General features: G+C 35.9%; 1 protein-coding gene across 2 annotated transcripts in view; it reads right to left on the minus strand.

The window, feature by feature from the left end:
* The window catches only part of LOC110101631 (2-isopropylmalate synthase A), a 43387-nt gene that overhangs the window by 16441 nt on the left and 3669 nt on the right, over window positions 1-23277 (minus strand). For both annotated transcript variants that reach the window (XM_028697597.1, XM_020829606.2), the window contains exons 4-6: window positions 19166-19255; window positions 18592-18678; window positions 503-603 (exon numbers count right to left, since the gene is read on the minus strand). In XM_028697597.1, coding sequence (XP_028553430.1) covers window positions 503-603; window positions 18592-18678; window positions 19166-19255 — 278 coding nt within the window. The remainder of the gene's footprint in view (window positions 1-502; window positions 604-18591; window positions 18679-19165; window positions 19256-23277) is intronic.

The raw sequence follows: 23277 nt of genomic DNA on the forward strand, positions 1-23277 counted from the left end.
GGCCTCATGGCTTTTCTCCTTTATGAATTTTCCACATAAAATTTTTTTCTAGTATCTACAATTTTTACTATGCGTGCTAGATTTTTGTATAATGCTAAGATGTAAAGTACACAGTTGATTGCCGCAAATTTTCTAGCATTTAACAAATCTATTCAAATATATATTAACTGATTGACTGAGCACACAAACCACAAGGACCATTGAGCCTGAGATAGCTAGCAATCAACAATGCTCGCTCACAAATGTGATCAAGGGTGGAGGTGGGGTAAAGGGTGGTTTAGTAGTGAGAAACCACCAACAAAAACTTCTCCAAATAAACACTAATTAGTAATCTCTACACTTTGCCACAATTACCTGCAGATAGCCCTTCCCAATTCATCACCCACCCTTATCTGGAAAAAGTGTTGCCATCATTTATTATACACAAACAAAGAACAAACATTACACTGAAATGCCGCTTCCCAAGACTACAACTGAAAAAAAAAGAACTTAAATTTGGTACCTGAGCTTTCCAAGTACAATGCCTGATTCATTAGATCGAGACAACCCAATATCATCAGGGGAGATTATTTCATAAGTACCTTTGAATTTCAACATGCCATCCTACAAATTTTTTATGTTATAAAATCATTATATGCAATTTAAAAGGAAAGTACAAGTACTCATTCAAATAAAAAAGATTATTGTTAAAACAAAACAAGAAAAGATGAATTTTCTTAAGAAAAAAATAGTACTAAAGAAGATTTTAGTAAGCTCAATTTCATCATTACACTGAATACACTTAAAATTTCAATTGAAAATAATTTAACAAAATAGCCTATACTTTAAAAAAAAGCACTTCTACAGAAAATCAGTACATGAGCTTATGAAATATGGGGAGTAGGGCCATTGGCAGTGTTGTGTGTGGTTGGGAAAGCCATGTTCCCACATTGCATTGCAATATACAAAGTATAAAGGACAAGCTTCCCGCTTGCATCACATATTCATTGTTCTTCTAAAGATTATATGGCTTGTTACTTGTTCTTCAGCCTCGTCATCTTTTAAAGTTTAGAAAAGCCTAATGTTAAATAAAATAGGATAAGCATTGTTAGGTGTTTCTATGGTTAAAACTTAAAAGGATTTGCCTTTTTGGGAAGGAATAGGGTTATTTAAAGCAAGGTGCAGATCCAACTCATCACAAGCAACCCGCCACCTTTCACATTTAACTTGCTCTCATTTTTTCTAAGGATAATATCTAGAAGTTGGCTTCTCTTTTCTCTTTCACTATTGTTGGAAAGTTTTTTCGGGCTCATCCCAGTCTTGCGATTATTCATGGATGAAATTTTTTCGGGGTCGTCCTAGTCTTTGAGATTATTCATAGATATAAGTCCGATTTGTGATTGATTATAGATTTTTCTATTAGGCTTTTTTATTCTCATCATGTTCTTATCAAATTAATCTTAAAAGCTAATATTTCAAGATTCTTCTCGAGGGGATCATATTATGTGGAGGGTTTTCAATGCAAATGCTTAAATAGTCATTGTTTCGAGGAGAAACCTATAACTCTAATTTGGGTTGCCTTTCCTCTGCATTGAATTCACTATTTCAACCAATCAACTTTGTCCTTTATTGATTCTATTTTTTTAAAGCCGCTTCACGTGGAAGTTATTGCTACTAAGCTTTTAGGTCATTAGTATAAAACTTGAATTAGTTCAGATATCTGCCACTTTTGTTCAATTCAAAGGTACCCAGAATCCCAACTTTCATAAAATTCAACAAATTTAATGTCATTGTGCTCTACTCGTTAAAAGGAGCAATTTGACATATATAACTATATGTCGAATTGTGAAGCATTGGAAGTTAGGGAATTAAAACTCCTCTGTAATTTTTAAGTTATAAAAATTGTTTACTATTCCTTTATCACATTTACTGTAGCAGAGCATGGATTTTTAATAGGCGTATTGCATGCAAGAGGATTGGAGGAGGGCAGTTAAGAAATTACCCTTGCCTTAGGTTATTTTATATCTATTGCTCCCCAAAACCTAGCCATGTAAGTCTTGGAGTGCCTCAGTTTCACATTGTAACAACAAGAAGAGGCAAAATCGAGAGCTAGAACCGATCTTGGAGTTAGCCGAAGGAGGTAGGGTGGGATCGGGTATGAGTACGGTTAGGGTTGTCCAGTTGATAGGAAGAAATCTAAGAAGTTAGGGAAAGAGGTAAAGAAGTAAGCGAAGAAGGGAAAAGAAAATTAGGGAAGGAAATTGAGAGAGAGAAAGGAGGTAGGAATTTATTTTTTTGACTATAAAAATATTGTATGGTTTGTACATTTAACAATTCCAATTTAACAACATTCGACAATTGATTAGGACAATCGTGAGGAGAATTGATGCCTATAGCAGTGTACATGACGTGGGAATTATAAGGTATGATTATTATAAATCGATTTGATCGCATGAATTGAATAATACACTATATGAGTTTTCAATTAATGCAGTTTAAAGTTGGTGTTGGTGCCCTATATGTGCAGGCGGGTGTGAGGTATCCAACTTGGTGAGTCAATACAATACAGTAGACAAGTTTGATTTTTGTATGGATATATACATGCTATGATGCACCGAACTTCTCCTCAAAGATGCGTGCAGTGTCTGACACCATATCTGACACGACACTCGCCCGACACTCCTTTGACTCGTGTCGGACACGCCAAAAACATGTCCGATTAAAAAATATATAATACAAATTGGACACGCATGTCCAACACGCATATCTTAAATATTTTATGATTTTTTTAAATATAATTTCTTGTATTTTGCGGTATTTAAACTAAATTTCTTATTTCCTATCCACAACACCAAATCAACATCCACACTTACTACACAATCATCGAATATTCTCATTTTCATTTCTTTTTGGCAGTCAAGGTATTTTCATCTCCTCTCTCGGTGACTGATAAACGGCATCGACGCCTGACTCTCGACATCCTAATACTAATCATTTTAAGCACAAATTCTAGTTAAATGACTTATTATTTTAAATTATTTTTAAAATTATACTTATTAATTTTATACACTATTTTTTAAATATAAAAACTATAATACCGTGTCCAACCCGGTGTCCTATATTTTCAATAACTAACGTGTTCCGTGTCCGTTCATGTCGTATCCGTTCGTCGTTCGCTGTCTGTGCATCATAGGATACATGCATTTTTTTTAATTGGTTGTGTGTGACATTTCTCTCTATTTTCTACTTTCTACATAATTGCAATTAGTCAAAACTGTAACTTATAAAATCATTTCAAACATCATTCTTTGTAATATGTGAGTATGTTATATATGTTGCCACGTGCAATTCTCTTAAATTGGGATATGTGATTAATGCAGCTATACCTGCTTATAAATTGAGACACATTATTGCATATATATATATATATTATATATATAAAAGGGACCACACAAAAAAATAAATAACTATAATATATATATATCATATATATATACTATAAAGAGACACACAACATATTGAGATAAAAGCAATGATAGCTTGAGAAACTATCATGTTAGGTGACAGATGTGTTGGGATAGTGCAACCCAGTAAAGTCAGTGCAACCTCAGTATGATGAAATGGGCTATGTTATGAAGCTTACGAGCTATGAGGCCTATAAGCTATGGAGCCTATGGCTGTAAACCTAAACCTAGATGTCTAGACATGACATCTTCTAAGGCTAAAAGAGAAGTTATGAAATGAATTAAAGTCTATTTATTATTACATACTGCAACCTATAATGTACATATTAAAAGCAACTAACAATATATAATTATTGGCAATTTATTATATTCATATTGAATAAAACTAGCCTAATATGATGATAAAGGTATAATGTTATGAATAATTTCTCCATACAATATTATTTTCACATATTACATGTTTACCTACAGTGAATATCTCCTGTTAAATGATTACATATAGTTCTTACATTCACCTATTGATGTATAGGTTAATAATAACTTTTTTATATTTGACAATGGTATTAAAATTGCATACGGCATACCTTTATAAGTATTGTAGTTCACCAGATTATCTTCTAGCTATTTTTATAAGACAGGGTAAGTATAAGATTAAGTCCGAGTAGTGTTTGGTTCAATTTTTATTTTATAATTACTTTGTCAATGCAAGAAAATTATAAATTGAGATTGGTTGTATATTGATAGTTAAATATATTTTTTGTGGTACCTCTATAAATGAAAATTTTGAAATAAAATGTTGGATAGCTTCCGCTTATAATCAAAAGATCAAATGTCTTTAATGAATATTCTGCATCTTAATGTATTATGAATTATAATATAAAATGATCTATAATTTTCCTCTATTGCGTCCTACATCAATTGTAGGAGTGGAGCCGATGTGAGGTATAACAATATGGTATCACAGCAAGATTTAAATGTCTGATAAATTAATATATAAGCATGAATGGATAAAAGTTTAGGATTAGATGATTTAATGTGATACAATTTTCTACAAATGCATTGTTGAGGTTAGTTTGTCCAAGATGGAATTTGATTTCTAGGTGAGATTAACATTTTTAAGTGAAATGTGAATGTCTAGCATAAACATTAGAAGCACCATCCACCTATGTATGATATTTTATGTTTAAATCCTATTTGACATATGATCATGCACTAAATAGTATTGATCTTCATGTTGTAGTGTGAGAAAAGGCCAAAAGAGTCCATGAGAGAATTAATCGTTCGTCGGCACAGCCTGGCCAAATTCATAAAGATCTTGAGGATGTTGCACTGACAGAGGGCAATGCACTCAAGGCAGAGAATGTGCCTGTGATGCCTAATCTTGCATCACTGATGTCACAAACGATGATGCAAATGATGGAGAAAACATAATCCTTAGTTGAACACCTTGTCATACCCCACGTTGACCCCACTCCTAACAATCGACGAATCATGCAACAAAGAAAAATTGTAAATCACTTTACATTATAATTTATAATTAATTCAGATGCAAAATATTTATAAAAGATATTAAATCCTTTAATTTTCTTACATACAGTTCATTTTAAAATTTTCTCATCTACAGAATTATAAAAAAACTAAAATATTTAACCATCAACAGACAACTGACCTCCATCTAATATTTTCTTAAATTGATAAAAATAAATAAATTAAAAAAAAAACTAAATCTATTATTACTTGAGCTCAACTTTATTATCCATAAGATAATGCATCTCTAATACAATAGTCAAGCATAAGAAAACAATAATTAGCATATGCATCAATTGGTAAATATAAGAACTGCATACAATCGTTTAACATGAAATATGAAAATTAGATAATCATGTCACAACTGCCGCATATAAAAATTATGTAGAAAGTAATATTAATATCATCACATTAGGCTAGTCACATTCAACACATATATTTTCAGTTTCTTTCAATATGTATATCATACATCGCAATATGTATATATGACAGAATTGCACAATGAAGCATAATATAACATAATCACATACCACAAAAAAATTATAGTAAAATAGCTATATAAATCATAATTTCAAACTAAAAAAACAAGTGTACAAAGTCTTATGTCAAACACAACTATATTGAATGCTTGTACATAGAAAAAACCCAATAAATTTATATATTATATTAAAAATGCATATCTTATATCCTGGATGTGTTGACTCAACAAGATATGCCCTCGTCTATCACCTAACATGATATGTTATTAGGCTTCTTTAATTATGATTAGATTATGTAGGCGAATCAGTATGAATGTAATGTGTATTAGTATATAATCAAACATGACTATATTAATCACATGCTACAAGTCACCGTATGACAGAATTGCACAATGAAGCATAATATAACATAATCACATATCACAAAAAAATTATAGTAAAATAGCTATATAAATCATAATTTCAAACTAAAAAAACAAGTGGACAAAGTCTTATGTCAAACACAACTATATTGAATGCTTGTACACAGAAAAAATCCAATAAATTTATATATTATATTAAAAATGCATATCTTATATCCTGGATGTGCTGACTCAACAAGTCAGATATCTCGCATCCACCAACGCGTGTAGGACACCTAGACCAACCTTAAACTAAGTTAAAAATTCGCATAATTAGCTATCTAATTCAAAAAACTAAACTGATTCATAATAATCATACTTTCTATTTCTCACATTGCATACACAGCTTGGAGTTTCCTCCGATTCTCCTTCGCAATATGATTGTCCTACTGAACAATACAACAACAACAAATTCAAGCCTTTATCCTACTATGTGGTGTCGGCTACATGAATCTTTTTTCTCCATTGTGTCTTGTTAAGAGTTAGATTCTCATTTAAATCTAATGAAGAAAGGTTATTTCTAATATTTTCTAACCAAATCTTTTTAGGTCTACCTCAACCTTTCTTAACATAAGTCAAATCTAATACATCTACTTTTCATTTTATGTGACCAAACCATCTAAGGCAACTCCCTCTAATCTTATCTTCCATTGGAGCTACTCCAACCTTTTCACGTATATGTTCATTTCGTATCCTGTCTCTAAGAGTAAAGCCACTCATCCACCTGAGCATCCTCATATCTGCAACACTTAACTTCATATTATGCTTCTCTTTTAATGACCAACATTCTGCACCATAAAGCATTACAAGTTTTACCACCATCTTATAGAATTTCCCCTTAAGTTTGAGGGAGTTTTTTCTATCACACAACAAGCCCGATGAATCCCTCCACTTCAACCATCCAACTTAAATTCTACTAATAATATCCCCATCTATTTCACCATCACTCTGAATAATAGAACCATGATATCGAAAACGTGTACTCTTATTAGTTATTAATGACTTGATCACCCAGAGTCACAATCCCCCACTAGAACTATTATTACTAAAATTATACTCCATATCTTTAGTTTTAGATCTACTCAAACAAAATCCTTTAGACTCTAATGTTGACCTCCATAATTCAAGTATACCTTCAACTCCCTCTCTAGTCTTATCAACAAGAAGAATATCATAAGCAAAAAAGCATAAACCAGTGTACAACCTCTTGCAAATGTCAACTAAATAGATTAAAATAAGCATCAATCATACAAAATACTCTAAGGTACAATTTAGCTTCTTACATTCTTATCTTCCTTTCTTTCCTCCACTTCTTTCTTTTTTTCTCCACAACTAACTTATTCCCATTCCAGCTGTCTATTTTCCTTCACCTCTTCTTCTTCTTCTTCTTCATCTTTTTATTCCTTCTCAACCGCACCTCTTATATTACCTTCGACCAAGCCTCCCATCCGAACCAGCACTCGATCCTTTACAACCAATAGCTCTCAAAGAAGGAATGAGCCTTCGATTGGCGGGGACATGCTTAAATCACTAAACAAGTGCTACTTACCTAAGTGCCCAAACCATCCACCAATGCATGCCTTGATATGTGAATTTGCTGAGTTTTAATTTACCTTACGATGATGTTTATTAAAAATGAACTGTGAAATGAAATTTTAACTTTAAAGAATTTATTCAAATGAGATTTAATTCAATAGCTTCCACATATTTGCAAATTAGTTTGTATATATATATATATATCAATTTATTATATTTAACGAATAGAACACACTAGCATGTTTTTTGATGATTTTTGTGAATTTTGTTTTTTTATATAATGGAATTACAGAAAATTAAACCATACCTTAGAAAAATTTTGGTATCATAATTTTTCCCTCCTTACTAGAATTTAGTCCCTGAAATTTGTCTTTTTATACTCTATCAAATAAGTGAAGAAATTTATGTCTTAAATATGCATCTTTCTCCTAAGTAGCTTCTTTCCTAGATCTATGCTTCCATTTAACTTTTACATAAGTGATTGTTTTATTTCTCAATACACGAACATCAAATTTTAATTTCTTCTTATGTCACTCAAAATATATCATGTTACTCTACACCTCAATGTCATCCTAAGGAGCCCTCTGATGATCATTTGTCACCCATTTTCTAAGCAGGGATATATGAAATATATTGTGTCCGTTAAACATGTCTACATGTAAGGTCAGATGAAAGGAAACCTTTTGAATTCTCTCGATAATTTCAAATGGCCCAATATATCTAGAACTCAATTTTTCCTTTGGCCAAATCTCAAAATGTCTTTCATAGGTATAACCTTTAAAAATATAAATTCTCCGACTTCAAACTCAGCCATTTTATGCTTGGGATCATAATACTTCTATTGACAATCATGTGCAACATTCAGTCTGTCTCTAATCAATCTGTTTTTTTTAGTAGCTTGATCAACCAATTGTAGTCCTAACAACAATTTTTCTCAACTTCATCCAAACTTGAAGGAGTTCAATATTTCCTGACATATAATGCTTCATAAGGAACCATTTTGATATTTGATTGGTAATTATTAATATAGGCAAATTCTATCAAAGAAATGTAATATTCTTTAGGCCTATTCAGATTTACAAAAGGAGGATTGGTGGGGTCTGCCCCATTTGGAGCAATGGGGAGAAGGGGTTTTGGGAGGCTAGTTTGAGAGGGAAAATTTAAATGTGAGATGTTTGAAATTAGGAAATGAATGGTATTAGTAAAGGGGCAGGTTGGAGGGAGTTTTTTCATGCTTGAATATTTATGTTCTCTTGAGTTTTTGGTTGTTTGGCTCTAGATTGCTTTTCTAGAGATTTGGGAGAGAACGATCCTCCTCTCAAATTGAGGATCACTTGTATCTTGCTTTGTCTTTGTTTAGCTTGATTTTCTCATTGCAATCCATCGTTTGGGGGCTATTTTTCCGCCCAGATTTTGCATTATTCTCGCTGCTTTCACCAATTAGTGATAGGTTTGCTTGCAAACTCAAATATTTCCCTTCAGAATTCTTGCGAACTCAAGTATTTCCTATCAGTTTGGTATCCGAGCATCATCTTGGGACCATTGGTGATGCTATCAAATATTATGTATTTTTATTTTATATTGAACATTAGTATGTTTTTTATGCTCTTTTCTTTTTTTAGCTATCCAATGATGGAAAAGCATCCAATGATCATGGTAGGTTTTGATTGGGGCTTGGTAGACCGTAGACCTTTGGTTTGTTGGCTCGATTGGTCCTTGGCTACTGCTGGTTCATGGATTGGCTTATGGTCCACGGTTTTGGGGCCTATGGTGATGTATGGAGAAGGTTGGAGTTGAGCTCATTTTCATAGTTGCTATTAATGAGCTGAAGTTTAGTAGCTCATTAATGTTCTAAAGGTAAGCTCATATGTTGGATTCATTATTGGAGTGGACTTGTCCCTTCTCCTTCCCTTTTTTCTTCTTTAAAATATTCCCTTGACCCATGGGATTCCGTGACTGTTTTTTTTGGGCTTCTGTGCTGGATGATTTCCGTGCCATATCCCCTTGGTTTTCCGACTGACTGATGGTTTTCCAAGCTGGGGGCCTTTCCGTGTCTTTTGGCGCCTCGGTTCTGTGCGGGTCTCTTTGATTCCCTTGGCTGCTTCTTCGGTTTCATGGCTGGGCTGTTTTTTCGTGAAAAGGTGGGGGAATTCCGTGGCTTATGATGCTTGGGTTCTTGTAGAAATTCATTGAAGTGGCTGTTTGCATTCCCCATTCTTACCTATAAATATGAAATGTTTTGTGTAGGAGAAGTAGTTGAATATTGAGAGCATTTTGCTATAACCTGCGGGTTCTCCTTGGAAAAGCTTGCGAGCTTGTTCGACCTTCTTTCTCCTCTTGGAAATCTTGCGAGCACTTTCCACTCTTCGTCTTGGCTTCTAACCTCTTTCATCTCTCCGCAAGTTCCACTCCATATGTATCCTTCTTCTTGAGCTTTGGTGGTGTTGTTGGTTGACTTGGGAGCATTTACTGGAATAGTTTGGATTGATAGGTCGGATTATCGTGCAGTGGTGGACCATCGGTTTGCTAGCCCTATGCACTTATCTTATTTAACCTACATTTCGATGCATGTGAGGAACCCGCTCTGACGGTTGTCTGAGGATAGTGTTGTTTTTATTTTCTTTGTTTCTTTGAAGTCTCTTCGTGTTTTCTTTGTCGGATTTTGAATGTCATAGATGATTGCTACTATTTGAATAGAATCTGGTTAAAATCTGTCCATTGTTCTCTTTGTTTCAGTTTTCTAACTAGTGTGTTTACATCAATTGGCGACGGAATTTTTGAAATCTTTGCGGGTTTTTTGCATCCGGTAGAAGCTCTCTTGAGATCCTTGAGAAGAAAGATGGCCGAAAGAAGGTCGAAGTGTTGGAAGGCGAAATTGGGCAATTAAAATCGAATTTGGAGGGAAAATTCTTTGATTTTAAAAATCAAATCTCCTCCAACAATGAAAGGTTGGAAGGGAAGTTCACTTTGATGGAAGAGATGTTGAAGAAACTATTAGAGGTGAAGACCAATCCGACGACATCGGAAGCAAGGGAGACCACCGGCGGCCATGGTATAAGAGGGAATCCGAACCCGTTTGGGGGGAGGAAAAATCCGAAAGTGGAGATCCTAGAGGGGGAGAATGACATGCCACCTCTAGAACCACTTTCTTGAGAAGAGATGAGCATGGGTTACGAAAAGAGGGGTGCTGATTTTGTGGGAAGAAGGGAGGATTTCCACCACCGAGATGCTGATTTTGAAAGAAGGAGAGGGGAAGTTGATGAGGACTATGGTTATGATCATCGGAGGGAAAATCGTGATAGCTGGGGAACACCTCCAGTTCGTGGCATGGGAGGATGTGGAGGATTCAGGGGAAATTAGGGTGACCCGAAGGTCAGAAAGCTAAAGATGCCCATCTTTGAGGGCGAGGATGGACATGGTTGGATCTACAAGGTGGAATGGTATTTTTCCATCAACGGGCTAACAGAGGAAGAGAATCTGACAGCGGCAGGACTATGCTTAGAGGGAAAGACACTGGCTTGGTACCAATGGAGGGACATGAGGCAACCCATCAAGAGCTGGAGAGAATTCAAGGCATGCTTACTGGAACGTTTCCGAACCAGAAGGGGAGGGGACTTCTATGAGCAATTCTTGGCCTTGACGCAGGAAGGGACAGTGGCAAAGTATCGTGATCGATTTAAGTACCTAGCTAGCCGACTGGACCGTCTATTCGAGACTGTGCTTGAGGGGAACTTCATGAAAGGGCATAAACCAGAGCTCAGAGCAGTTGTTAGAGTGATGCGACCGCGCAACTTGGGGGAGGCCATGGAGTTGGCCCAGCTGGTTGAGGACCAGAAGCATCTGGAGAGGGGGGCTCGTGGCAGTAGTTCCGGGGGATCCTACAGGATGACTACTACTTTTCTAGCTCCCAAAGGAGCTGTACTGGGTGGATCACGGGAAGTACCGAGGGAGAAGTTTGGAGGAGGGCCTGGAGGGCATTTTAATAAGCTGACAGAGAAGGAGATCCAGGAGAAGCGGGCTAAGGGGTTATGTTTCAGGTGCAATGAGAAGTGCATGCCAGGGCATAGGTGTAAAAACCGAACTTTTCAGGTTCTCACCGTCTGTGATGACGAGGAAGCTGAAGAGGGAGGTGGAAGCAGGTTAGAGATGGAAGATGAGGAGAAGTTGCATTTGGATGTGGCAGAAGTCTCCCTAAATTCAGTAGTGGGATTCACTCCAAATCACACTATGAATGTGAAAGGAGAGATAGCTGATAGGGATGTGGTAGTGTTGATAGATAGTGGGGTCAACCCACAATTTCATCTCCATGCAAATTGTTGATCAATTGGGGGTGAAACTAGTTGACATAGGGGGTACGGGGTGATGATGGGAACCGGAAAGGTAGAAATGGGCAAAGGAGTTTGTAGGGGAGTGGTGTTGACAATTTCAGGGGATACAAGTGAGGGAGGATTTTCTTCCCTTAGAATTGGGGAGTACGAATGTCATCTTATGGATGAAATAGCTACAAACCTTGGGGGAGACCAAGGTGAATTGTGGAGCACTAAGAATGGAATTGGTGGGGGGGGGGGGGGGGGGGGGGGGGAGGAGAATGGTGATACAGAGAGATGCCGGGTTGTCTAGAGCGGGAGTGTCTCTCAAGTCCATGATCAGAACCATACATGGGGTTGGAGGTGGATATTTGGTAGAACTACAATGATTGGAGAGGGTCAGTGTGGGGGAAGAGGGGGACATTCCTCTTGTAGTGCAACCAGTCATACAGCAGTTCAGTGAGGTGTTCCAGCCACCTCAAGGGTTACCACCACTTAGAGAACAGGAGCATGCAATTCTTCTTAAGGAGGGAGTGTCACCGATTAGTATACGACCCTACCGCTATCCCCCCCCCATTCAGAAGGATGAAATTTAGAAGCTGATTAGGGAGATGTTGGAGGCTGGGATCATCAAACCAAGTGTAAGTCCTTTCTCTAGCCCGGTGTTACTAGTTAAAAAGAAGGATGGGAGCTGGAGGTTTTGTGTGGATTACAGGGCATTAAATAAGGAGACTGTACCGGATAAATTTCCCATTCCAGTGATTGATGAGCCTTTGGATGAACTATATGGAGCAGTGATGTTCTCCAAATTGGATTTGGAGTTGGGATACCATCAGATCCGAATGAGGAAGGAAGACATATCAAAGACAACGTTCCGGACACACGATGGGCATTATGAGTTTCTGGTTATGCCATTTGGTCTGACCAACGCCTCTGTTACTTTCCAGTCATTGATGAACAGGGTGTTCAGACAGTATCTATGGAAGTTTGTGCAAGTGTTCTTAGATGACATCTTGGTGTACAGTAGAACTGAGGAGGAGCATCTGAAGCATTTAAAGTTGGTATTGGGAGTTCTACAGGAGCATCAGCCGAGGGCCAACTTGAAGAAGTATTGTTTTGCCCAAACCAGTGTGGAGTACTTGGGTCATATCGTGTCCAAGGAAGAGGTGGCGGTTGATCAGTCAAAGGTGGAGGCTATGTTGAGATGGCCCTTACCTAAGAATCTGAAGGAGTTAAGAGGATTCTTAGGACTGACAGAATACTACAGGAAATTCATTAAAGGGTACAGTACTATAGCATGGCCACTGACAGAGCAATTGAAGAAAGATGGATTCCTATGGGGAGAGACAGCCACAGCAGCATTTGATAAACTAAAGAAGGCTATGACCACAGTACCCGTCTTTGCTCTACCAAACTTCACTCAGGCCTTCATAGTGGAGACAGACGCTTCAGGATACAGATTGGGGGCAGTACTCATGCAGGATAGGTGACCCATTCCATTGTCTACTTCAGCCAAGTGTTGGCAGCCAGAGCAAGGCTGAAATCAGTCTATGAGAGGGAGTTGATGACTATCGTTTTAGCCATCCAGAAGTGTTGACCCTACTTGTTAGGTAGTCATTTCATTGTCAGAACAGATCAGAGGAGCCTGAAATACTTGTTAGAGCAACGGATGGTGACTGAAGAGCATTAGAGATGGTTGTCAAAGTTTTTGGGGTATGATTTTGAAATCCAGTACAGACCGGGAGGGGAGAACAAGGCGGCAGATGCGTTGTCCAGATGTATGGGAGAGCTACAGACATTGGCAGTGTCTGTTCCTTTGACGCTGGATTGGGAGAGCATTAAGGATGAGAGCTCTAAGAATGAGGAGTTGGGGAAGATCAAGATGGCATTATTAAGGGAAGGTGGTAGCCACCCGGGGTACTCAGTAGAGGGGGACAAACTACTGTATCAAGGGAGGTTCGTGATGCCCAGGACCTCCATTCACATCCCAAACTTACTCCAGGAATTTCATGGAAGTGCGGTTGGGAGCCATTCAGGGGTACAAAAGACCTTTAGTAGATTAGCGGCCGAACTTTACTGGAAGGGAATGCATATAGATGTGGAAGAGATGGTAGCAATGTGTGAGATCTGTCAGAGAATCAAATACCTGGCTATGTCACCAGGGGGACTACTACAACCATTGGCATTACCAGGACGGGTATGGGAGGAGATATCCATGGGCTTCATAGATGGGCTGCCCCGTTCAGAAGGCTTCACGGTGATTCTGGTGGTGGTGGATAGATTGAGTAAGTACGCTCATTTTATCCCCCTCTGACATCCTTACACCGCGGTGACAATGGCTTCAGCTTTCATTAGAGAGGTGGTCAGATTGCATGGGGTATCGGAGGTAATCGTGTCAGATAGAGATAAAGTGTTCCTTAGTCATTTTTGGAGGGAATTGTCCGGGTTGCAGGGGATAGTCCTGAAGAGGAGCACCGCTTAACACCCACAGACAGATGGTCAAACAGAAGTGGTCAATATAAGCTTGGAGACCTACTTGAGATGCTTTCAGTCGGAGACACCCAAGTTGTGGGCCAAGTGGCTATCATGGGCGGAGTACTAGTACAACACCTCATTTCACTCGGCTTCACAGATGACTCCATTCAAGGTGATGTACGGAAGGAACCCACCTCACTTGGTGCACTTTGGGAGTACCAGTACTCCAATTTCTTCAGTGGAAGAGTACTTTGAGGAGAGAGATCGAGTGTTAGAGGAATTGAAGAAGCATCTACTGAGAGCTCAACAAATTATGAAGAAACAAGCTGATGGGCATAGGAAGGACATTCAGTTTGAAGCAGGGGAGAGGGTGTTCTTAAAGCTCCGACCATATCGACAAAAAATAGTTGCCAACAGGAGAAACGGAAAGCTTGCTCCAAGATACTTTGGGCCCTATGTAATATTAGACAAAATTGGAGTGGTAGCATATCGACTGCAACTACCACCCACGGTGACTATTCATCCGGTTTTCCATGTGTCGCAACTGAGAAAAGCAATTTGAGATTACACGGCCAGCTCGGAGTTACCGGCAACACTTACGGAGGACTTGGAGGTGATTCTGGAACCCTTAGAATTGATGGGGGTTCGCCAGAAAGGAGATGGAGCTAAAAAATTGTTAATCAAGTGGAAGAATCTGCCTGACTATGATGCCACGTGGGAACCATTCGTGGTGGTGAAATACCAATTTTTGAGTTTTCACCTTGAGGACAAGGTGATTCTTTGTGAGGACGATATTGTTGGGCCTATTCAGATTTACAAAAGGAGTATTAGTAGGGTCTGCCCCATTTCCCATTTGGAGTAATGGGGAGAAGGGGTTTTGGGAGGCTAGTTTGAGAGGGAAAATCTAAATGTGAGATGTTTGAAATTAGGAAATGAATGGTATTAGTAAGGGGGCTGGTTGGAGGGAGTTTTTTCATGCTTGAATATTTATGTTCTCTTGAGTTCTTTGGTGTTTGGGCTCTAGATTGCTTTTATAGAGATTTGGGACAGAACGATCCTCCTCTCGAATTGAGGATCACTTGTATCTTGCTTTGTCTTTGTTTGGCTTGATTTTCTCATTGCAATCCATCGTTTGGGGGTTGTTTTTCCGCCCAGATTTTGCATTATTCTCGTTGTTTTCACCTATTAGTGATAGGTTTGCTTGCGAACTCAAGTATTTCCTATCATATTCACAACTACAACCAAAATATAAAACACATAATTTTAATAGATTGTTTAGCACTTAAACAACACTTTCTGATTGGTCATCTATCTATAGATGAAATGTTGTACTGGAATTCAATTTATTACCCAAACTTTCATAAATATCTTTCTACATTCTGAGTGTAAATCGGTCATCTTATCTAATATAATAATTATAGGAATCCAGTGCAATCTAATAATTTCTTTCACAAAAATTTATGTTAACTTCTCTATTGAATATATTTAGTGAATAGACAATAAGTGTGCTGATTTTATTAGCCTATCAATCACCACTCAGATACAATCATGACGTTGCCTAGACCTGAAAAAATCTATAACAAAATCTATAGCTATATCCTCCCATTTTCACTCAGGTATAATTAATGACTACAACATTTCATTGGGCTTCTATTATTCGGCTTTCATTACTTAGCATGACTTATATTTAGCCACAAAGTCAACCACATCCTTCTTCATTCCAAGTCAGCAGAATATTGAATTTAATTCTTTATACATTTTTATATTACCAAAGTAAATTAAATAGCCTAAAAGTGAGCTTTTGCTAAAATGTACTTAATAAAATAAGAATCCCCTGATACCTAAAAAAGCCCTTTACTTATGATAGATGCTTGGTCATTAAGGTTGAGATCTTGCCCGTCAACAACTATTTTTACCTTTTCAGGATCTACTGCTATGCTTTCACCACTAATAATATGCCTAAAAAACAAATTTCTCCTCAACTAGGCTCACAATTGGGAAGCTTAGTAAATAATATATATTCTCTCCGCAAGCCCAAAATAACTCTCAAATGATAATTATGCTCTTCATTAGTCTTAAAATAAACTAATATATCATCAATAAAAATTATTACAAACTAATCCAGATAAGGTCCAAATATTATGCTCATCATATCTATAAATATTACTAGAGCAATGGTCAATTCAAACAACATACAAAAATTCATAATGTCCATATCTGACACCAAAGGCTATCTTATGAATATCACCTTCTTTTATCATGATTTAATAATATCAAGACCTCAAATCAATCCATGAAAGTATAGAGGTTCCTGCTAACTAATCAAATAGATCATCGATCATTTGCAGAGGATAATTGTTCATGGTAGTCAATTTATTCAACTCTATAATCAAATACAAAGCCGCATCAAATTGTCCTTCTTAACAAACAAGACCGACAAGACCGACGCACTCTAGGGAGTTATGTTGGGTCTAACAAAACCGTTCTCAATCAATTCTAGTAACTAATCTTTCAATTTTTGCAACTCTTTAATAACAATTAGTCATTTATAATTTTATATATAATGTTTTCATAATTGTTGTGGCTTTAAAAAAACTTAAAAAAAAAAACAAAATAAAATAATTGTTGTGGCTTTAGGCTAGGGGTGTAAGTGACTCGAGCCGAGCTTATCGAGCTGCGAGCTCAGCTCAATCTGAAACTCGAGCTCGTTTATTAAATGAGCACGAGTTCGAGCTTGATAAGGCTCGACTCGTGAGTTCACGAGCTGGCTCGTAATTATTTAATTAATTGAATTTTTTTACTTAAACAAATCAACAAATAAAAATTTTACTCCAATACAATATGCTAGTTAAGAAAAACATAATTCTATTTCCAAAAAATAGCTATAATTTTATTAGATCTTTTTTTTCCAACAACAAACTGCTTTGCATTAATGTGGTTGCAGAAATGTTTAAAAAATAAAAATAAAAAATACAACATAAGGACCAGCTCTCAAAAATAACGTAAAGAAATGGCTGCCTCCTCTTCTCACGCAACAGTCCGAAGCTTGAAATATGCAGGGAAGATTTTAGAAGATCTTTATTTTTAACAAAAGCTACTTCACATTGATGAGGTTGGAGCAATTTTCAAAATATAAAAATAAAAAATAATACAGACCGGTTGAAAAAATAAATTAAAAAAATGGCTGCTCTTCTCCCCTTCTCGTGCAACAATCAGGAGCACAAAATGTGCAGCAAGGACATGCCTTCTTCTTCTTCTGCGGCATGTGTTCTACCTCTTAGGCAGAATTACATGAGGCTGCTTTGTGTTATCTCACGAGCTACTTGCGAGCCCGTTTATACTACAATGAGCTGAGCTCGAGCTCACATTTTGAGCTCGACCTGAGTTCGAGCTCGCGATTTGGCTGACGAGTAGAGCTCCAGTTAGGCATGACTCGAGCTCGACTCAACTCATTTACAACCCTACTTTAGGCTAAACATCAATTGTAAATTCTATCTCTGTGGAGGTAAACCGAATAACTCCTCTAAGAAAATATCTATAAACTCATTTACCATAAGAATAACATTCATATCAATATTTACCTCCTTACTAATGTCCGACTTAACCAGAAAAAACAATTCACCAGCTTTCATGTGTGTATTCATCCTAATAGAATTGACCATGAAGGAAGTTAACGCTTTTTCACGTTAGAGTAAAATACCTTAATAGTCAAGGAAATCAAATCGAACTCTTCTCTTCTAGTATTCAATAGTAGCAAAATATTTTACTAGCCAATTAATGTTGTGCATAAAATTTTTAACAAACTTTAGATCTTTCTTAAAATCAAATCCTTCCCATGATGTCTTTAGCCCAATTAAGGTAGCCAACACCTTGCAAAATGCAAGAACAATGATTGAAACCCACTTGATGTGTTAGCTCCTGGTGATCTTCATGGTATTGGGGACATTGTTGATCAAAATTCACAATCCTATGACTGATGATAGTACTTCTAATATGGAAGAACAAGTGAACAAAATGTTTCAAATTTTCTTGGCCGGGAGGGGCAAAATATGTGAAAAAAATATATTATCATCCTCCAAGGTTTATTAGGCAAGCAAGATATAATAAATGAGGACACATGGGGTTCTCTTCTGCCAAGTGGACTCTATTTATGCATTGAGCCATTGAGATTATTTTTCTTTTCAACTAGCAATTCTTTATAATTGCTTGATGTTGTACTCATTCCATTGACTAATTATATTTTTTTCTTTTAAAAAAAGAACTTCGATAGTCTTCACTAGACTCTACTACCTTTGCTTGAATTTTGATCACTTTCATAAAAAGTAGATGAAATGGAAACCTGAGAAAAACATGCAAACAACAAAAAGTTCTTGTACATTTCCAAAAAACTCAAGAGTCGTCACCAAAAATATAACCCGACTACCTGATGTATACCACTTTCATGAGAAAAAGCATTGGCACCAACAATAGCTTTATGTGGTTGAACATGTAATCCACTATACTCAGCAACCTGAAACAAAAATGAAACTAATGAAATTTCTACTAAGCTATTTTCACAAGCAAATGATGGTCCAATCATCCGCTGTCTTTCTTATATCCACAAAGATTAGCCTCATTAGACTATAGTTTCAAAGTTAAAACTGATATCAAATTTACTACTTGCAAAAACTTTATTTAGTATTGTAATGTCAAGCATTAGAGTGATGTATTCACGGGCAATGAAGATTAAAGATGATATGATAAGAAAACTACACAAAAGTGGCGGATGGATTATGAATGAAAGAATAGTCGCAAAAAAAAAATTATTAGTATATGATACTTACTATCCATCAAAGTTGATAACAAGTCATTTAGTAGAAAAAAAAAATTATAAAAAAAAAAAGAAAAATAGATGCCTTTGCACACAATAACTTGAATGTTGGGCCCACAGAATACAACCCGAAGCCTCCATCATGCAAATTCTAGAGCAAACATGCCTAAAAATTTATGAGATATACCATTTTGCTTGCCATATTAATATGTTTAGTATTGATCCCAGTGTATAGGCCTCCCATTGTTTGCTTGCGACACCTTATAGCCATGACAACCTATACAATATGGGGAAAAAGAAAAAAGAGAAAAAGCATTAAAGAGAATATATCAACTTCTAGTTGAACAGAGGAGAAGAAAAGTTTTTGATGTTAGAGCTGATTGGTAGGCTTTTGCCAATACACAATGAGCACATCGCATGTGATTCAAAGAAGCAAAGAAAACTAACAGGAAAATAATAGACTTATCGACTGATAGGTTACTTGAAAGCATACTTTAAATAGCCACACACAAATTCAACATATAAAAATCTTTCAGGTAAAGAGAAATTAATTAAAATTCATAAAACAGTTTTGCAAATTTGTGAACTACTCAAAACTCTTCAGTGCTTGCAAAATTAATACTTCGGTTTGACTAATCAACCAAAATTGACTTTTAATAGGACACAATGGAGAAAAAGGATTCATGTAGCCGACCCCACGTAGTGGGATAAAGGCTTGATGTTGTTGTTGTTGTTGTTGTTGTTGACTAATCAACCAAAATACCACAACGTGTATCCATTAACAGATTTTATTAAGGCACAAAAATAGAAATATATAGTCGCCAAAGAAGAGCATTTCAACTGTATCAGATTAATTTTGAAACCAATGAGCAATAAGGCCCACATTTAGCTACAATCAAGAATTAGTATTCTTTGAATGGTGAGTTCTACCAAAACATGAACGAATGTAATAAGTTATAAGAAGGAAAACAGTCACAAATGTAAACTAAATTCTTTTGATATTTATCCTGAAAATTTTCAAAACTAAATTGCAATTACAAATAGACAAAATAAATACTAAGGCTTAGAATAACTATATAGAAGCTATAAGTTTTGCAAAAGAGGTAATAAGCAAAGCAAAAGCAAACAAAAAACCAAAATCTATAGCTTCTTATATTTTATAAAATAGAGAAAAAGATCAAATGGTCCATTAACTCCTTATGAAAGATCAAAATAATCTTCAACTATATTAATAACCATTTTGGTCTCTTTGACTCTTTAAAGAGGAACCAAAATAGTCCCAGTATGAGACTATTTTGATTCCATTTTAAATGACCAAAATGATCCTTTAATATGGTTGGAAATCATTTAATCCTCCATAAAGAATCAAGGGGCCATTTTAGTATTTTTCTATTATAAAATAGGATAGGTACTCAAGAAAGAGAAATGAGCTATGTAGTAGAACAGACAAATTTGTTATAAGCTATAGAAAAAAATTTAGAGATATGGATAAAATTATATGCATTAAAAGTGAAAATAATATAATGTTAGTAGAATAAAATATCAAGGAAAGATGAAAATGTTATTATAAATTATTAAATATAAATTTAAAAAAAAAATTCAAGAGCATTAGTTATTTATCATAAAAAAAGAACGATAAAGCTTGATGTTGTTTTCATTGTTGGAGAATTTGTAGGATCTAATTATGACCATAATTTAATGATTTCATTCCGTAGCACAATCACCCGATCATAACCATTTGTTTGTGGTGCCATTTGATGGAAAAATTATCAGTTAGAGGATACATACCACATACTTAATGATGCAATATCATTTGACAATGAATTGTAGTAATACACTCGAGAAAACATTAATTATTTGTGAGCTAAAATTCTTCTCAAATATATCACTCTCGACAAATGGTTGTGGATGGTGGATATAGTTTGCTTTAATTTTAAGACTAATATCACTTGAGTATATATTTTATTTATTTATTACATGTTTTCTATTTTATAGAAATTTTAACCCACAATAATTAGCTCTAAGACTTGGGGGCAGTTTTAGCTCAACATATGAAGCTAAGCAATTATCATTTGCCATCAAATGATGATGAGAAGAAGTACATGCTATAGTAACCTTACCAAAATAGAGTTGGGAGCATTTTATATGTGATGGTTTGTAGCATACCTAATTCGGGATATGATCATAGTGAAGTCAATAAGAATCAATGGAAGACAGGGAAAAGAGTTATCTTGATGAGACATATGAATTGGATTTATACCATCAGTAGCTCCACATGTGTCAAAGTTAGAAGATATATAGATTCTAATTTGGTTGCAAATGTGGACATTAGAATGTCATTGGTTGGTTTTGTGTTTAAAGTCTTGACATGGTTAAAAATCTCGTTTGCAATTAATGATGGCTCTATTTGCTACAAAATCAAAATACATTGCTGTGTCTGAAGCTATGAAGGAGGCCCTTTGGATAAAGGGTTTGATGAGTGAGTTGCTAAATCAAAATTTTGTACATAAAATGTCTCTTTTACTATGAAAATCAATGAGTTGTATACTTGTATGTTTGTCCAAAAGCTTATACATAACAAAGCATGTGAATCTAAATTTTCATTTCATCAAGGATGTGGTACAAAAAAATTGATGAAGGTCATAGGATTTCCAAAAATCATAACCCTGCAAAATCATAATCCTGCAGACATGCTAAAAAAGATATTGCCTACAAGCAAATTTCACTATTGTATAGAGACATTGAATGTGGTTCTAGGATGAGTAAGTTTGGTGTAAAATCGAGGTGGAGTTTATTAGTATGGTTTTTTGCGGAGTTATTAGTATTTCTTGTTGTTTGTAACTATCCCAACAGATTTCAGTTTTTGACAGTTGTTAGTTATTTAGTTTCTTTGTTTCATTTTGTTTAGCCTTCGTGAGGCCTTGGATATGAATTTTATAAATAACCTAGGTTGTCATATTTATGCCAATATCTTTTGTATTATAATCCTACAATCTTTTTGCTCTATGATTTATTTTCCTCCCCCTCTGTCCTCTTATGTTGCGCGTGAGTTCTGGAGCAAAAACAGGAGAGTTTTGTCACTACTCTGTCATTTTCTTGCCACCAAGATAATCCTCTCCAACAGCTGCTGCTGCTACCTTGGACAAAGGAGGCTGAAGGAAAATCTACAGCAAGTTTCAGATCACGTGATGCCATCTAGAACTGCATAAAGCTAAACCGTTGGAGGAGGAAAGCTGAAAACAATTTGTTGTTGTCTAGAACTACAGGAAACATGGTTTAATTAAAGGAAGAAGGTTTGGCAAGATTGGAGGAGAAGGGTGATTCAAGATCCTGAATGTTGGGAAAAAAATTAAGGCAAATTGGAGTTGAGAGACCCTGATTTCAGCAAAGGTTTCAATAAAAAAGTGTTCAAAGATTTCTCCATCCATCAAGAGGTGTGGAGAAACCCTGCATGAGGCTAACCCATCATTTGGCCCAATAGTAAAGCCAAAATGAGTTATAATGATACATCAATAGTCTAGTGTTTTGCATATGTTAATTTTATGTCATTTTGAAACTTGTATGCCATTTATTTTAATTTTCATGGGTTACTATGTTAAAATAATTTAACGACCTGTTTATTGTTTCTACAACTCAGTTATTAATGAGTCTTGTCTATGCAATTTGACACAAGTAGAATGTGTAAAATCTATTTTCCTTCTCCTGGATGTTTTGACCAGGCCAATTTTTTTCTCAGCGTCATGTGATGGCCTCCCATTACTAAGTGAATCAGGAACCGTGTGGGACAATAAAAAACCATTACAACTATCTATCTCCCTTTCTCAACTGAGCGTCTTTATCTCTATTTTCATCCTGTTCCAGCTCTACCACCAACCCTAATCTAGCAAATCATTGCTAAACTGCTGCTAGGCCACCACATTTCAAGGTAAAACTCTACTGACTGGAAGCAAAGGTTCATTAATACTGCTGGAAAACCTCTTGATCTTCTTCCTCATGAGTGATAAAATTATAATTTATCCAAATTTAAATGAATTAATGTTCTTTAAAATTTTTAAAGAAGGATAAACCATGTGGCATATCCTTTAGGTTGTCCAAAAATAGAATTGTAAACATTGGAATTAACCATGCCAACATGACGCCCAAATACAAATAGGTTCATGAAAGTCAAACCCTTGAGAAATATGATGCAAGAGTATGGATTAGAACAAAACAAATATTCACAGAATACATAATTTAAGAAAACGGCGAAAAATAAATAAATTTAAAACCATAAGAATGAAAGCAAGAAAGTCAAGAAAA

The sequence above is a fragment of the Dendrobium catenatum genome, unplaced genomic scaffold, assembly GCF_001605985.2.
Source record: "Dendrobium catenatum unplaced genomic scaffold, ASM160598v2 fragScaff_scaffold_976, whole genome shotgun sequence".
In the NCBI taxonomy this organism is placed as follows: domain Eukaryota; kingdom Viridiplantae; phylum Streptophyta; class Magnoliopsida; order Asparagales; family Orchidaceae; genus Dendrobium; species Dendrobium catenatum.